The sequence below is a fragment of the Natator depressus genome, chromosome 1 (assembly GCF_965152275.1).
Source record: "Natator depressus isolate rNatDep1 chromosome 1, rNatDep2.hap1, whole genome shotgun sequence".
Lineage (NCBI taxonomy): Eukaryota > Metazoa > Chordata > Testudines > Cheloniidae > Natator > Natator depressus.
Genome location: NC_134234.1, coordinates 184,790,853 through 184,809,805, shown reverse-complemented (window position 1 = coordinate 184,809,805; position 18,953 = coordinate 184,790,853). Strand labels below are relative to the sequence as shown.

Here is an 18,953-nt window from a genome sequence, read left to right as displayed (position 1 = left end):
TGCAAAATGTTCCCGAAATGGGGAGAATTTAGAGGATGGTGAAGTGAGGAAGGGATGAGGACTTCCAAACCTGTGGATGACAGGTATCTATCTACAGGAAAGGGCAACCCAGACCTGTGTAGGGAGGAGATGTCCAGGGGTATGTCTACACTGGAGGTGGGATCCAGGATCCAGCCTCCAAGCCCACGTAGACAGACTCACACTAGCAGGGCAGAAGCTAGTGCACTAAAAATAGTGTGGACGTTGCAGTTCGAATTCTCAATCCCATCTGACCTGCTAGGCTTGAGAGCCTGAGTGGCAGCCTGAGCCGCGACTTCCACACAGCTATTTTTAGCGTGCTAGCTTGAGCCCTGCTAATGCAAATCTGTCTACCCAGGCTGAGAGGCTCGCACCCTACTGCAGTGTATATGTACCCTATAGGAACAGCTTCTGTCTCTGTTCTGCAGTCCCCTGGCCCCTCCTGCCAGGAGGGCTCCTATCAGAGTCACACCAGCATTTGTGTCCCCCTGCACTTACTCAGTAATATTATTAGCTTAAGAGGAGCTGTTCTACATTTAATAACCATCTTCCATGAGAAAGGAAAGGAAAGGAAAGGAAGAAAATACAGCATCCTATAATAAATTCCAGGCAAATCAAAGCAAACGTGCAGTTATATTCTGACAAGTGACTACATGAAAACGGCACCATTTTACTCAACAGATTTGCTCCTTGTGTGTATTCAGTCATATCTCATTGATTTCAGTGACAAAAATACACCTTTCCTGCTTTTAATCATTTTGCCCTGCAGAGCCAGCACATCATAAATACTAAGTTAATATTAAGTTCCAATCAGTTACACCTTTGCAAACTCACTGCAGACCAGGGGTTTGCACAGGTATCACTGATGGCCTGATCTAAAGGCAATGAAGTTGCACAGGTGCCACTAAGGGCCTCATTTGTCCTGCAGAACTTTTATTAAATGATGAAGATGAATAAGGTGAAATGACCCAGCTTGACTTTCAGAGCCCAGCCTCACTGTGTGGTGCCAGCAATTAGGGAAGAAACACTCAATCTTTCTCCTAGTAAAATGAGCACAATGACGAGGATATCAGTGAGGCTCAACAAACAAGGAGCTCCACACTGACATGCAGATGGACGCTTTTCAGGTTAGAGATGCTCTTTAAGTCTGGAATTCTACCTTTAGCTTATACGGTTTTATATCACTTTTTCATAAGAGCCAGAGCTAAGGATGAAGTGTCAGTGCAAACTGAATTTTTCCAAGTTTAGCTGGATGGCATCACAACCTCAATACTAGTTAAAAATATTGCTCAATTTAATAGCAGATATTAAAGTGCAAACATTGCAGTTTTAAATGAATTTCATCGAAAGGTTGAAAAAAAACTTTCCTGTAAATAAATCTATTTGCAGCTTTCCTGCATGTCTTAAAGCCTTTTATTAAGCTTTATGCACATCACCATACTACATGAAATCACCTCTACTCCATTAATAAGCTTTGATAATTGAGGAACAACAAACTCACTGAAATGAACTGATTCACAGTAGATACTATAGCATACACACCATGCATATTATTTTAACCAGTTTTTTAAAGTACTGTGATTGTATTTAGGTACAGAAGTGTTTCAGTATTTAGGATCACATGCACAATATACAGAAGATAAAAAACAGCTGTGCATGAATTCATGACCATAATACTCTCAAAGGGTCCTGGACTCTTTTCAGGTTAAGAATAGAGCCAGAACCACAAGAGGAAATTAAGACCCATATTTTTGGGGCAGATATTTATATTGAAACAAGGTTGCACTGGGGTCTCCATAAATATTTTTATGACATAGAGCGATTTTCCTCTGAAGCTTTTTGTATAAACATGGAAAATTTAGTGAGCAATTAATGCTGAGTTAGAATAGTTGTTAGTGCTCTGAACATCTGTTCCTTGAGGTCAGCTGTGCTGTGGAGGCATCATGATTACTGGATTGTTTTTGCAACATTTCATAGCTAGCATTCAAAATTCATTACCCAGGCGCATAGAGCCATAAGATTTTGGAAAAAGAATAGATTTGGGGTTCTTTTTATGTGCCTGCTAGGTTTTGAGCCTTCAGGGTTCGTATTTTCAAGCTTTTTCTCTGCAACCAAGAAGGTGAGAAACTTACTTTAAAAAAAAAAAAAAAAAAAAGAAGAAGAAAGAAAGCTGAGATCCTCCTATGATCACCTGGCTCCAGGAGCCTTAAGTACCAAATAGTGCAAGAGCTGGCAACACGGCTACTGCTCTACTTGCCCCCTTTCTACAGGCTCTATTTTAGATACTATGTGGCCCCTCAGTGTTATATAGACAGTGTGTTACATAGGTAACGTAATCCAAAAAAACTGGGAACCAGAGTGCTGACAGATCCATTGTAAGCAAATAGATGAGTCTGTTTATAATTCTAGGTTTTCTTAGTGGAAATGATAATGCTCATCATTATCTATTAATAGTAAAATAAAATGTAAAGTATATGCTGTATGGTTAAGGTGTTTATTTTCTAATGCCAACAAGCATAATATACCAGTACTGCTGTAGAAAGCTAGTCCACTAGAAGCACTGAACTCTTCAATGAAGAACTGGGAAAGGGAGATGTGCTCATCCGTGCTCAGTGACTCATTCCCGTGTTTCCAGTACAGTATTAGATCATCTTCATTATAAGCATCTAAGAAAAAATAAAAGCTAAATTACCAACTCTAGTAGGCTGAGGCTTCCACTTGATTCATTGGAGACAGCACCTTAACTCACTCTGGTCGGAAAAATTTCAATGAAACATTCTTGTGTCGGAATTTGCCGATTCATCGGTACCTACATGTTTCAAAGGGATTATTCAATTTTGACAAAGTTCTGATGGAACCCAGCCAGAGTCATGATGGAATCCTGCCTTTCCTTCCAGCTCACCTACCTGGCTCCTCAGCAGCACTGGGACCCTACAGCTTCCAGGATCTGCAGCTCTGGGGCAGCCCGGCCAGCAAACTGCCCCAGAGCTGGGACTTCCCTTTCACAGAGAATTTTGAAATTTTTGCTTTTCAATCCAAATCAGAATGAAACCCTATTTTTCAATATTGAAATTCTCTGCAAAATGGAATTCCCTTTCTCCCCCCAGCTCTACAGCTTCCTACAGACCACAGGGTCCTTGGTTAGCGGTGGGCAAACAAGGCTAGGTGAGATAAAAATTGTCCCTGTAAAATATAAACTATTTGACAGTGGCAAAACAAACAATTTTTTGAGGCTTGAAAAAGTTCAGTCAATTGATTCCTACATTCTCTCATTTTTGTGTGCCTTTGCTCTCTCTTTTTTCAGACTAGTCCGTAAAGCAGAAGTTTCACAATGTCACAAGAAGCCAAATTCTGAAGTCACTACTCAATTTTAACTTGATTCTTACTCAGGTAAAATTCTCATCAAAGTCAACAAATTTTTTGACTGAGCAAGGACTTCAGGATTTGGCCCAGGGTATTTACAACCTAGCTGGAACCAGGAGCAAGCAAAAGTCTCACGAGAGTGGCTTTCTTGTGATAACCAAAGGAGTTCTGATACATTTTGGTAATTACTTGAACTTTTGAGGCTTATCTGTAGTAAAATCTTTGCAGCAATTCTCCCAGCAGTGGTTTGGATTTGAATCTTGGCTATGGAAATGTACAAGATGCACAAAGTGAGCCCACACTTGGGATGGGGGAAACCTCTGCTAATTGCTGCTTAAGGGATTGATCCCATAACTACTCCGTTTACAGAACTCCCATTGAAGTTTAGGTAATTCAACATGTTTAGCAGCTGCTGGATTGAACTCTAAGGGCCTGCTCCTACACCCACTGAAATCAATGGGAGGTTTGCCATTGATTTCAGCATGAGTAGATGCAATGCTGGTAGACCAGGTGCTAGCTCCTTCCAAGACCCCTGGGCCTTGCTGAACTCTGACAAATTCATAGCCGGGAACCAGTTAGTATTGTTAAAACAGATATTAGAGTTAAAAGAATGTGTTTTGACTTTATGAAATGCTGGTAGGAGGCTGTATGTATTACTCTTACTTATAATATCTGTATCCCATGTTACAGGGTAATATTTATGTGTTTGTTCTGTAACTATAAAAATGTTTGCAAAGGCCAGGTCTACACTTAAACTGATGTGCCGCTGTAGAGCTTTAATGAAGAGACGCGCTCTCATCGGCTTAGTTAATCCACTCCCCCAAGATATAGCGCTGTCTACATAGGGGGTTAGGTTGGTATAACTGCGTCACTCAGGAGTGTGGATTTTTCACACCCCGAAGCGACGTAGTTATACCGATATAGGTTTGTAATGTAGACCAGACCTAAGCCTGTAAACCCCCATAGTCAGGAGAGAAGCATTACCACGTGGGAAATACTAGTTTACCACAAGAGGTGTCATCTCCTCCCCAACAAAAGAAGGCCTATAGACACCAGACACACCATTGTGCAACATCAGGGGTGATTGCTTCTCTGACACCCATGAAGAGGGTACGTGCACAAGCCCTCGTCCCATCACAGCTTGAATGCTGGGGGAAGGGAATAAAAATCCCTGTTAAGAAGAAATTATCATCATTATGCTGCTTAGAATTCGGAGAGAGCAATACTCCTAAGCATAAGCAAAAGATTCCCAAGAGGTTTAGTTTGGGTTAGCCCTAAAGGACATACTGAGCTTGTATATATACCAGCTACTATTAGCTTTTGGAACCTAAGACTGTAACTCATTTGTGTGTGTGTTTGCCTTCTTTAACCTTGTAAATAACTCTCTGATTTCTTGTTCCTAGTTAATACACCTTTAGTTAGTTTATTACAGGATTAGCTACAAGAGTTGTCTTTGTGAGAGATCTAAGGTACAACTGACCTGGGGTAAGTGACTGCTCCTTTGGAACTGGGAATAACCTGAATATAGTTGTGATTTTTAGTGTAAGGGACCATCTATCACAAAGGCAGGCTTGCCTGGCTGGCAAGACCAAAATGTCCCAGGGGACTGTCTGTGACTCCATGTTAAGGTTGTTACAGAGCTTAAGGAGTTCACACTTGATACTTTGTTGGTGAACTCTAATTACAGAACACCAATTTGGGGTTCATACTCTGCTTCTTCACAGTCTGCCCTGAGGTTGGTACCCATGTTCGTGAGCCACTTCAGGCAGCCTGACAGTAGGTTCAGGCCTAAATCAGCTCTAATGTCTGGCTACCATTATCAGGCATAACATTGGGTGCTTGTACCATAGAGACTGCAGTTTGTATGGTTTTTACTAATCACCAGGAGAACAAGATCTAGAAGCCTTTGTATTCTGTTGTTATTCACAGATACTTGCAGATCACCTTTAAAAATGAATTATGCTGAAGGAAAAATGACTCCATCTTTCAATGTACTATTCTCCATGCCTAAGAAGTAGGAAGGAACATCTTTACCTTTCTTGTTTTCCAAAAATGTTCAGTATTCTGTGGGGGGGTTATTCCCAAAAGTCCCCAGAAAGGCCAGTCTTCTGTATGTGTAGACTGAAAGGCTGAGGTCACATGTCTTCCAAAGTAAGTGTAGAAAGGCATCTAGCAAGGGGGAACTACTATGACAAAAATGAAGTGTGGGTAAGGACACACATATAATGAATATATATGGTACCATGATTGAGTCAAACTTACAACTTTCCAGTTCTAAAGAGCAGTTCTGAGTGTCCAGAGGGAATCGGCTGAAATCCATAAAACACATGGAAGAAACTGTAATCCTACAATAAGGACCAGAAAACAATTGTTGAAGGTAATTTTCACTATTCCTAAGAGGAATTTGTGACTTTGTAGACAACTTATTGTGGACCCTGGGGTCACTGAGGGGTTTCAAAAGTTTTCTGATCTTTGCCATTTTGAATTACGTATTCTAAAATATCTTTTTTGATTAAAAGGTAAATCCAAACCAGTGGGAGACCTTTTTTTTTTTTTAAATAGAATTTTCTTATTACTGTTTCACCCCCAATTTTTAATCTCTACCCTGGCTGGCCCCCCATTTTCGACCATAGAAAGTTAATGTTGCTTGCTGTCACTTTTGAATTCTTCATAGCTGGTTATACTTCAAAATTTACACCTTAACAGGATCGACAGGGGGAAGTTCAGAATTCTGGGTGCTATTATTTCCAGTCTTTCTGACTCCAGAGCCAAGGAGCCATCAGTGCAGAGGATATTCTTCTGAAGGGTAATTTCACAACTAGAAAGGCTATAAAATATAATTGCATAAAAAGATAAACCCTGATTTTCAAGCTCCACCCACTCACGCTGGGGACTGCACATAGAAAAGTGCTTAACACTTTTTATGCATGAATGTTTGAAAATCATTCTAAAAAATGTAGGAAAATCCAAGCAAAGATGTTAATTCTGTCATTCCATCTGCTTTTCCATGAATGTGTGGAGGATCAGTGTCCCTGACATTCTAGCCAATAAACCTAAATAAAAGGTTAGAGAAAGCAGTTCATATATAAATACTGTTTATAGTTCTAGGTATTGCTAAATTTCCCTGTGCTGTCACAGCCTGCTTGACATTTTGCTTTGATCTTCCAGAGACAAACCCAAATTGAATTTTACTGTGCTTATAATTGAATTTCAATGACTCATGGCTGGTGACTGCATTGTGGATGGATGTTTACAAATGTAGGAATTTATGTGATTGAAATAAGGCTTTGAAGTTGACACCTCTTTAAAATAATGTATAAAATTTGTACCTCTGTGGGTGCAGTTGTTTCAGTCTGTGTAGCTGCAGAAGATTCAATAAACCAGCAGCTGTATATTGATTGATTGATAGAATGAAGATAAGATTATCAAGAATTTTTTTTAAAAACATGAAATCCTAGATTCTGGACGTTTTAGATAAATCTGTGGACTATGCACATTTTCCACAAATAAGGATTTGGATTACATCCTAACCTAGGATGTGATATCAAAAGATGCTTTTTATGAACATATGATTCTTTAAGAAGACAGGCATTAATATAGCAAAGACTATAGACACACTGTATGACCTTAATCATTCTAAAGCTTTTTGAAACCAAAGAATGTTTCCTTTGATCGATTTCACACAAGGAAATATACTGCACTAAATTGAAAGTAGACAGTCTCCTAATGGACTTTGTGATTGGCAGACATAAAAATCTTGCAATCTGTTTAAACATTATATGTGTGTGTCTGTGTGTGCGCGCATGCATATACATATATTTGACTACTACTCTCCAGACAAATAACTGAAATGCTTGGGAAGATCTCAGAACTATTGGTGTCAGGTAGCGGGGGAAGTAGTAATTGCTGTGCCTCTAAATTTATTCTGTGGCCTATATTTACTCTGTGGCCTATGTTATACAGGAGGTTAGATAGACAGTTGCAATGGTCCTTTCTGGTGTAGGAATCTATGAAATTTCATCTCTATGCAAAAAGAAAAGGAGTACTTGTGGCACCTTAGAGACTAACCAATTTATTTGAGCATGAGCTTTCGTGAGCTACAGCTCACTTCATCGGATGCATACTGTGGAAATTGCAGAATACATTATTATATACACAGACACCATGAAACAATACCTCCTCCCACCCCACTCTCCATGCAGAGCGCCAATACAAGGCCTATGCACTATTTAAGTCCAGGTTAAATGGGATTTATGTCGTTCACAGGCCCCTGCGCTGGGGAAAATGTCATCCATTAAGATCATCTCTGCGACATCATACAATGTACATAAGACTCCTCAATAAAAAATAAACGATACATTGCAGATAATAAGGGGAAGTTTAATGATGCAGCTATTGTCTAAAACATTAGCCAATTTCTTGTAGGGAAATTAGGGCTTCTTTAACAATTCTAAGCGCTGCACAGTTGATATCAACTCCAATAATCTGCTCTGACTGTTTGTGTGGAACTCCTATTGATATTGTGGCAATGCTGTGCATGTACCATAGAGAGAAAATTTCAGGGCTGACATCATTAATGCAGAGCCAAGGGGAGAATTTTGTTCTCTGTTAGCAATTTCTGACTTTATTACAATCACTGGACAGAAATGCACAAGAAGTACTCCAATATTAATATAGCCATTGACATTCATGGTAGTATACAGTGTTGCTCTCAGGATATGGGACACACGAGGTGGGTGAAGTAATATCTTTTATTGGACCAACTTCTGTTGGTAAAAAGGACAAGCTTTCAAAGGTCTGAAGAGCTCTGTGGAGCTCGAAAGCTGGTCTCTTTCACCAACAGAAGTTGGTCCAGTAAAAGATATTACCTCACCCACCTTGTCTCTCTCATTAACAGTAGTAGTTTTTTAATAGAAGCAATCTCTTATATCTGATGTCTTTTCGTATAAATTTTAAAAAAATGAACAAGATGTAAACATTCCCACCATCCCACCACACAAACTACAGAAAATGTTTAACAGGGGAATGAAAGGAAATTTTATAAGCTGTAATGTCAATTCTGGATTTATTTTCATAGTGGTAAACTAGGAATTTCAAATACTTGGAAAATCACATTAGCTGACACAGAGCTTGTCTTAGGTACTGACAAACAGGTAGTCACCAGTTCCCAGTCTCTCCTTAGTGAAAACAGGGATTAATGCCGATCCACATCTCCGAATCTTGAGGAGGTGTTTAAGGTCCCTTATTTCCTTATTTGGAAAGGACCAATGTGACTTTTGGTCAGCCCTGAGCTGCCACCTTATACACAACAGAACCTGTGACAACCCCAACATATTGGGCAAATAAAAAAATAACCACTCTGAAAACTCCATATTTAACCACAAGGATCTCAGATAATTTCTCAGTTCGACAACTTCTGAGCTTGCTCTGCTCAGGCAGGAGGCAGTCCTGTAGCATTTTGCTGCTGATAGTTATACGGGGATAACTGTCCTTACCTTAGGCTGAAGAGTACATTGCCATCAGGGTACACTCGGAGCATTATATTCTCCATAGTTGTATCATGGATGAAAGATCTTTTGGAATGGACAAAAAATACATCAGGTACCCAGATCTTTTTGATCAGTCTTCCATCAAAGGTCATGCTTCTGTTTTTGGTACTAGGAAATGAAAGCCTCTCATCCTTCCAGTAATGTCTGAGGTATAAGGTCATCGTGAAGTCCTTTGCATAAAGAAAATTAAGAGGAAGAGATGTGTGTGTGTTTTTCCTGGTTCTGAATACAGCAATAATAACCAGTACACCTAATCAAACTTGATGACTTTGAACTACTTCTGCTCTGGGTTTCAGGAGCAGAATTCTCAAACCAGAGAGCACCAAACCAAAGTCATGCAGTGAGAGCACAACACAGATGGAAGATATTTTGAGATGTCTGCTGTTTGCCCCGGTTAGGTGGTACTTATAGTTCAGCCAACAAAGGGCCTGATTTTGAAGCCCATACTTCTTTCTTACACAAACAAAACTACCACTGATTTCAATGGGCTGTTGGATTGGGCCCAAAGTATAAAACAGTCCCCAAAAGAAAATAGCATTTTAGTAAGTAGGATAAAAGCAACTGAAATTGCTCTACAGCCCTTCCACTGAACTTTTTGCTGTTTTCTCTTGATGTCACATTAACACCTCATTTTTATCATCTGCAGCCAATAAATGAGTTCCTATTATCTAAAATATACAAGAACAAATTCTGATTTCAAGTTAACCCAGTAGATTTACATGAATGTTACACCAGATTTGCACCACGGTAACTAAAATCAAAATTTGACTCAAAAATGTAAAATGTAACATATTGGCACCTGGACCCTGAATAACATATTAGAACTCACAATGAATGAATGGATTTGTGTGCACACACTATTACGGGTGAGGCTGGCAGCACCACCTGTTATTAATGTGGCCCAACATTTCCCTTATAAGAACCTGTGTGTGTCCTATAACTTAGCCAAACTTCAGCTGAAATTGAGTCTCTGCCTCAAAATGAATTTTTTTTTTTTTTTGGGAGAACTTCAGCCAAAATCATTTCCAAGGCTAAGGAAAAATATGTTATTTTGCAATGTTAATTTTTTTTCTTTGAAAAGCTTCAGTACCCCCTTTCTTTGGGGAATTTGAAATATGGCAAGGGGTGGCCTTTGTGTCAGGGATGTGTCTTTGGCCGTTCCTTTAAAAATCTACCCAAATATGGCCAAATTATAAGACTTTGAAAAATGTCAGTTTGCACATGCTAAGCAGAGACATCTTAGATTTTGAGCAGCTAAATTTCCGGAAGATTCCATGTGCCCTGAGCGCCCCCCATCCCTTCACAGTTCTTACGTGTGAGGAGACTACATGTGCACCATCCCCACAGAGTAACTGAGCATCATCCAGACAGGGTGAAGTGGACTTACCCTGTAAAGGCAGCTCCAGGCCAGAGTGGGGCTGAGCACCTGAACTGAGAGCAGGGGGCCTGTTCTACTGTGCTCTCAATGACCCCACATGCTGACACCCAAACAGTATGGAGGAAGCGGCCACCTGAGTCAAATGGAGAGGGGACAAAAGCCAAACCTGGAGAGCTGGAGAAGAAGTCGGGGGAGTAGATTAGGACCAGAGGCTGGCAAGTGTGGGGAGGGAAACTAGAACTAGGAGCTGTGGAGGAAACAGGGGGAGGGGCTGGAAGCCAGTGGGAGTGGAGAGGCTGCGATTGTATGAGGAGCTGTGGAAACTGAGATGGGCAGGGCAAAGAGACTGAAACTGGGAATCAGTGGGTGAGGAAAAGGAGGTGAAGCGTGTGTGGAGACAGATTTGACAAGGAGCCAGGGTCCAAGGGAGAAGAACTGAGACTAGTTAGGAAAAGAGACTCAGACAAGGAGTCAGAGGAGGCAGGGACACTGAGACTGGATGATAACTCTGGGAAGAGAGATTTGGGGGAAAGGGGCATTTGGAAGCAGGGAGTAGAGAGACAGATCAGGGTGTGTGGGGGACTGAGATTGGCTGGGAAAGGAGCCTGGGGACTGGGCAGGATTGGGAATGGCTGGCAAGAAGACTGGGAGTGGGAGCTAGGAGGAGATTGGTATGAGGAGTCCAAAGGAGTGAGACTAGGATTTGCTGGGCAAGGAGACTAGAATGAGAAGCCTGAGGAACAGAATCTGGGATTAGCTAGGTGAGGAGAATGGGACTAGGACAAGGAGCCGGGGGTGGGGAAGAGATGGGACTGGGACAGGTTGGAAGGGATGGGGCAGAAGTGGCCACACTTGGAGGAAATGAGCAGAAGAGTCTGTCCCCCACTGGAACACACTCCTCCTCCACAGCCTAGAATGGAAACCAAGATACCTGAGTCTCACCATTTTTCTGTTGCAGAAAATATCTGTGAAACCCACTGGCAAAGCCGGGGTCTCATTCTCTTCTACTGCTGATCCACACAGAGGATAGCAACACGCTACTGCTATCAGTTATTCTATTAGCTCAAGTGGCAAAGGTCTGTGCAGTGGATCTAGAGCAGTGGTTCTCAAACTTTTGTACTGGTGACCCCTTTCACACAGCAAGCCTCTGAGTGTGACCCCCCCTTATAAATTAAAAACACTTTTTTCAATATTTAACACCATTATTAATGCTGGATGCAAAGCAGGGCTTGGGGTGGGGGCTGACAGCTCGTGACCCCCCGTGTAAAAACCTCACGACCCCCTGAGGGGTCCCGACCCCCAGTTTGAGAACCCCTGATCTAAAGGTTCCAACCCTGCTGATGAACCATGTGGGTGTCAATAGGATACCACATGATGGAATTTCTGTTTTTTTTTCAGTTTGCTTTTTTTAAAAGCCTAGGAAATTATACACACACAGACTATGCTTAAAGAACATTATTAAGACTGCAAATGGTCAAATTATAGGTCCTATTGACTTCAGCCGCAGATGTGAGTGCTCAGCACTTGTTCAGATTAGACCCTGTGAAAATGAAGGGGGCTGGGGTAGCTCCCTTTTATGGACACCCATCCAGCTAGCAGTTATAAAATCCCTCTTAGTAGCTATTCTCTAATTGCTCTACCTATAAAGGATTAAAAAGTCTCACTGCTATCCATAGGTAAAAGGAAGTGAGTGGGCACCTGGCCAAAAAAGCCAATGGGAAGGCTAGAACTTTTTAAAATTGAAACAAGACCCCCCTTTTGTCTGTCTGTCTGTTGTTCTCGGGGAGAGGCAGACAGGGAGCAGTTACGCTGTGAGAAGCGTGGGCCAGGTATGAAAAATCATCAGTATCATACCTAGAAACTACTAATCTAAACCCCCAGATATGTAAGTAGATCAGGAAATGTCTAGGAAGACGCTACGACATTTATCCCTTTTATTTCTTTCCGATTTGTGGATTCCTCTGTGCTAACCCCAGGTGCTTTTGTTTTGCTTGTAACCTTTAAGCTGGACCTCAAGAGAGCTATTCTTCATGCTTAATCCTTGTAGGTTTTTTTTTAATATAGCAAAAACCTAAGTTCCCAGATGTATTTTCTTCTTTTTTTATTAATAAAATTTACCTTTTTTAAGAACAAAATTGGATTTTTGTGTCTTAAGAGGTTTGTGCACATGTTGTTTAATTAGCTGGTGGCAACAGCTGATTTCCTTTTTTTTTTTTTCCCCCCTCAGCTCTTCTCCGGAGTGGGGATGAAAGGGCTTGAGGGAACCTCACAGGAAGGAATTTCCAAGTGCACCCTCCTGGGTTCTCAAAGGGGTTTTGCACTTGGGTGGTGGCAGCATCTACCAACCCAAGGTCAGAGAAAAGCTGTAACCTTGGGAGTTTAATATAAGCCTGGAGTGGCCAGTATTAATTGTTAAACTCCTTGAGGGCCCCCACCTTCTGTACTCGAAGTGCCAGAGTGGGGAATTAGCCTTAACAGACCCCAGGGTCTCAAGCAAGGCACTGAGAAAATGAGGAATACACAATCAGTGACCATCTGTGAAAAGTCTGGTTTAAGTGTATTGCCCAATATTACATATGCAGAGATAAAATCCATTTCTCCAGGGAACATTCAAACTGCCATAACCATCAGAACATCCTTTCTCTTCCTACAGTCCCCTGCCTCATTCAACACACATCTTTCAGCTTCTGCAACAAATAAGACAAGGGTACTACAGACAACAGTCTCCTTCATTACACAACCCTGAGCCATCTCCAGAGCAGGTCCATCTTGTGCACTGAATGAGGCATGGGTCCTGGGGGGAAAAAATAGCATGTGATCATGTAATTAAAGATAGTATCTATCATCATGCATATGCACAAGGGGCCCAAAGTACGGTTCCATTTTTAAAAATCTCTCTCTCACTCCAGTGTTGGTGTACAGAGTGCAAACCGGTGTCTTCCATTCCTCTCTCTCATTTACTGCTGCTTCCATTTGCTCTATGGAGTTGACATCAACTCTTTTGCCCTCCTTGCTAAGAGTTCTTAAGATTTCTCTTGGGCATCCTCACTTCCTCATACCAATCGGTTTCCATGTGACAGCTACACATGGGAGTCTGTGTACTGGCACCCAGAATACATACACTGAATATGTCCAGTGTTTCCTTCTGATGCTGGTAAAAACAACCTGCTGATTTCTCAGATCTCTTGGTTGGTTATGAATAAGGCTACATTTTAGTCATGGGTATTTTTAGTAAAAGTCATGGACAGGTCACAGGCAGTAAACAAAAATTCACGGCCTATGACCTGTCCATGACTTGTACTATATACCCCGACTAAATGTTGGGGGTGGGTGGAGGTGACCTAGGGGTGCCATGGGTGATTGTGGGGGTCACTGCGGGCGCTCGGGGGAGAGGTGGTGTCAAGCCAGGGATGCTGCGGGTGGGCAGTCCAGGGGATGCCACATGTGCTCGGGGGGGAGCAGCCCAGGACCCCCGCTGGTGCTGGGAGGCGGGGCTGGCAGGCTGCCTACCCAGCTCCTCGTGGCTCCCCCCAGTCTGCCCACCCGCAGCATCCCCGACCTGACCCAACCCGAGCACCCACAGACCCCCTCCGTGGCTTCAGGGATATCATTCAGTAGCACAATATCATCTGCAAAATCAAGATCTTCTAGCCATTTACCATCTATCCTGCCATTTGTGTTGCTAACAGACTTCTTCATTATCCAGTCTATGGCAATGCCAAACAACAGTGAAGATGAAATGCAGCCGTTTCACACCAGTGTCCACACTGAACCACACTGTTGTCTGGTTGTTCACTCTTACAGAGCACTTTGCATCTCTGTACCAGGCCTTGATTATGTTGACAACTTTAGCTGGGCCTTTGTCAGATTAAAGAGAATTCCACAATGTACGTCAGTGCACACTGTCAAATACTGTTTGAAAATCAATTAAATTAATGAAGATGGGAGCTTGCCATTCTATCCATTCTTCTATTATGACCCTTTAGTGCGAATATCTGATCTACACGATATCTCTTGGACCTGAATCCAGCCTGTTCTTCTCTAAGCTTTGCATCCACTGCCTCTTTCATCCTTTGTGGTATCATGCTGCAGAATGCTTTCCCTGCAACAGAGAGTGATATAACTCCTCTCCAGTTGTTACAGTCAATAAGATCACTCTTTCTGGGTATTCCGACAATGATTTCATGGTCAGGAGGTGGTCTTTTTTCCTCAAACTTCATTGAACAGCTCTGTCAATTTCCTTAGGATGGTGGTATCAAGTACTTTTAACATTTTTGCTATTTGTTACAGCCACTTTGGGGGTTCTTTTAAGGTTTTTGATTGTAGCCTGTACTTCTGATATCTCTGTTGGACATATATTAACGTCAAGTTGATCAGATTCCCATGTTCCATCAAAGTCTGTTGCTGAGGTGGAACGGGGTCTGCTGAGGACTTCTAAGAAATGCTCTGCCCATCGGTTTTTTTTTCCTATCTCAGTTGTAAGCATTTTTCTATTTTTGCTTTTTACTGATCCATGTCCTATTTTGAAATCTCTATACAGGGCTTTAATCATCTGGTAAACAGCTCTGTGGTTTCCTATCATGGCAGCAGTTTTGATTTCAACTGCTAGGTCTTCAGCCTATCTCCGTTTATCTTTCCTTACATTTCTTTGTCTGTTCTCTTATACTCCTCCTTTGCCTTTTCCAATATTTTATTGATCATAGCATTCAGTTTTCCTTTCAGTACTTTTCATTCCTCAATAAGACAGCATGTCTTTTGGTTTATCCAATTCTTGCTCTATGGTTTTTGTTTTTTGGGGGGTTTTTTTGTGAAAAACTGATCTTTATTTTCCAGAAATATACAAACTTATTCTCTCATTTCTCCATCTTCTTCTTCTACTCCGCTGATGTACAGGACATTGTTACATCTTATCAAAACTTCACCAAGGTGTCCTGACAATGCACCCAACTGTGACTACTGCAGTTTGAATCACACTGTCTCTGAGCATTGCCTATCCAGGTCCATTCTGTCTTTCACCTTCCTCTGCCTCTGGCAGTGCCTCAAATCTGTTCCTTATTTGAAGCTGGAATTTCTTGCAGTACTCTTTTGTTTTCAGTTGTATACTGTTGATTTTCTTTACTGCTTTCTGTGTAAGGTTGCTCTTTTTCAATATTAATTTGAGGTTAGCAATGCAAAAATTGTGGGTGCTGCTGACAACTGCTGCTCGATATGCCCTTATGTCTTGGACAGATGACCTGAATTTCCAGCTAATGCAGATGTGGTCAATCTGATTTTTTATTCTGCCATTTGGTGAAGTCCATGTTTCTTTGTTTTTAACCTCATCTTGCTGTGGCTGCTCGTCCCAAGCCCTGATAAAGTGGGGAGGGCTGAGTGCAACGCAAACCACCTAGTCATGTAAAAACACCTCACTGGTTTTAGAAACGGAATCAGGCTACTGTCCCAGTAAAAATGAACACTGCCAGCTCCTCATGCTGTATGAAGGGCTTCTGGTAAAAGCAAATCTCTGGAAACCAGGATCCTGGTTTGATGCTGGCAACAAGAAAACACTTCAGAGTTGGTTACTGGAACTTGAGAATGTAACTAGGGTCTGAATGAACTCTCCCCAAACAGCAAGCAAACTGTATTTACATGAGCACATGTAACTCTGCTTAGATATCCAGCAGATAGAGCAGTGTTGCTCAAAGTGAACAACTTTGGCTGGTGCTGTGTTACAAATCACTTTAGTACTGAATGCAAGGATAGTGAAATGCTGTTATCAGTGTTGTATGAATAAAGGGGAGAAAAACGGTGCTTAACCTGTCCCAAATGAGCAGGTCACCCGCAGCTGAAAGGACCTTATTAAGCCAAGGGCTTGAATGCCAGAGCCCTATGAAAGTAAGAGGGGAGGGGACAGGTGTCCCAGGAGGTGTAGATTCTCCCTAAGGGTCCCCAGTCTGGTTTAACCTATTCTTCCCCACTCTTCAAAGATAGAGCTAAATAGGCTCCATTAGGAGCCTCTGTTATTTTAAGTGCTTAAATGAGAGCAGAAATCACTTGTGATGGGACAGCATTTCTGCCCAGCCTGCTAAAAGCTGAAAATCACTAAAAGCTGACCATCACTAAGAGACTGACCTACAGAGGTCACAGCAGAGAGGCAAGAGTGGCGTGCAGTCGGCCTGCGGGAGCGGAATGAGCGGCTGGCAGGGCGGCCAGCCAGAGCAAGTGCTCAGATGGTGGAGCAAGCAGGTGCCTTCTTCCCTGGGTGGGAGGTGAACTCACACAGATGCACCTCTGAACCCTGGGTCCTCACTGACTAAGGACAATCACTGTGAGTGGGGTATGGTGAGGGGCACAGAACTTTTGCTTGTAGAACTCAGGACCGTGAGGTAGAAGGTACTGCCCCATGCACTCTGGGGTGGGTGTCCTGCTCACTGTTTTATGATTATGAATCCTCCTTGTGGCATTTTCCCTAATTAACGTCAGGTGACTTCTCTCCTTTCATTAAAAGTTTCTTTTCAACACTCAGACTTTGTGCTTCCGAGTGGGGAAGTATTGCCTCTCAGAGGCGACCAGGGGTGGGGTGTAATTTTCCCAGGTTACTGGGTGGAGGCTCAAGCAGGTTCTGTGTTGTACTGTTGAAAAGGAACCCCTAGATATTGAACCCAGCCCTGACGGCTCCACCTGGCAGAAGGGTTACAAGAACAATGTTTCAAACACGAAAGATCTCACAGCTCCTGAGGGAGATGGACAATTATAGATTTGAAATCCTGGGTATCACTGAGAGCAGATTGATAAGTGTATATGAGAAGCACTTCAAGAAAGAGAAGAAATATTTCATTTACTCAGGTTGTAGTGAAAGCAAACACTCAGAGGAGTGGCACTCATTATGACCGATTCTGTGGAAAAATCACTCATCAATGTAGGAACCTATTAACCAAGGCATCCTATATGCCAGAATCCAAACCAGATTCCTAAAGCTGTCAATCATATAGTGCTATAGTCCAACAAAGGAACTTAGCAATGAGGATAAAGATGACAGAATACCTAAACATGATTTACTCCTTCTGATAGGTGACTTTAATGCTCAAGTAGGATGAGTGGTGAAGTATGTGTTGGGAACTAACAACCAAAATGGCAAGAGACCCACTGAATTGCACATGGTGTACAACCTAGTTCTTGTGAGTACTCTGTTCCCTAACAAAGCCATGATTGCACAGGCAAACTTAATTCTGGCATTTCCTAACTTTTCAGTGCTTGACTTTGCAACCTTAATGTTCTTTTAACATACTTTCTTTTTGTGATAATACACATATAGTCACACACAGGTACCGGCTCATAATGAGCTTGGATATATTGACATTCCATTTACAGTGAAGTAGAATGAAATTCTCAAATTATTCTGTTGTAATGCCATGTGCAAATGGCAATTCCACCTCACTTTCTGACTGGGCTGCTTGTAAATGGCCCGACTGAGCCTGTCCATATTATTAACTGAGTTTGTACCTAATTAATTGCATGGCTGATGCTAAATTCTACACCGGATTTGTGTGCATGCACAACATGGCTAATATGCAGTTAGTAAGCTGTGACAACTAGCCATATGTCCCTATGCCAGGGGCCTAAGCTAGCAACAGAGTTTCCTTCCAGTAAGCAGATCATAACACTTATTTTGTTGTGTAGACAAGACCCACTAATCACATTTGTTTACCTGACTGGTTGGTTCTCCTCTCTCCTAGCTCTCTGGGCGCTACAACATTCTGGAGCACAATACCCCACACGCTGCTTGTACAGCAGCATGTGCTTGTCCTCTGGGCACTCCAGCTCCTGCTGGGGCACTACAATATAGCTGATCAGATTTCCCAGACTGAACTGATAAAAACTCAGTTAGGCAGTGGGATAGGTGTGAACATGCACACATGGTTGGTCTGTGGAAAGACACTGCTGTGTGGACAAAAATGAATTGTGTTTATTGTACTCAGGTAACATGAAGGAGTCATGAACTTATAACAGAGTTTTTCTGAGCAATGTAGATAGGGTCAGTGTTTACCAATATCCATGCTATGCTACAAGGCCTACTTATTATGGAGAGGTGGCAGCCCCTGTCGTTATATTTGCAGTCAGCTTCCATTATAACTTTTTGTCCTTAGTATCTTTGGCTTGGAAAATTTATTTACTTTGAAAATTCCCATTCTGACTCTAAAGGCAAAGAAGAACAAAAGATCTTTTGGGGTTTGGAATATATACAGGCTTTTGCCAGGATGAAGTGAGATTCCTTTCCCCTTTGGGCATTAACAAGAGAATAATGAGAGTCCTTTATGAACACTGAGTCAATCTGTAAAGTTTGTTAATGAATACATTTTGTAAAAATCTCATCTGCATTTAGTTTTTAGATCAGTGCATTTTATAAAGTAAATGAATAAATAAAATACACGCAATATCATGAATTTCATATATAAGTAAACTAGTAGGACAAAAATATGAACCAAAGATTGTAAAAATATATTTTACTGTGTTATATTATTTGAGACATAGGATGTGCACGAATGCAGAGTATATGGGAATGCACAGTGAATTGTTATGCACGTGCAGAAAGAGAAAGAGGTAAAGTTGCAAATATGGTTATAGCTTTTCCATAATCTGACTGCTATGTGCTTTACTGTGCAAGC

The 18,953-nt window shown here is 41.8% G+C and overlaps 1 protein-coding gene across 1 annotated transcript in view; it reads right to left on the bottom strand.

Annotated features, from left to right (window-relative positions):
- The window catches only part of GABRR3 (gamma-aminobutyric acid type A receptor subunit rho3), a 48,840-nt gene that overhangs the window by 9,474 nt on the left and 20,413 nt on the right, over positions 1-18,953 (bottom strand). The window contains exons 4-6 of the mRNA XM_074946933.1: positions 8,877-9,100; positions 5,644-5,726; positions 2,544-2,684 (exon numbers count right to left, since the gene is read on the bottom strand). Coding sequence (XP_074803034.1) covers positions 2,544-2,684; positions 5,644-5,726; positions 8,877-9,100 — 448 coding nt within the window. The remainder of the gene's footprint in view (positions 1-2,543; positions 2,685-5,643; positions 5,727-8,876; positions 9,101-18,953) is intronic.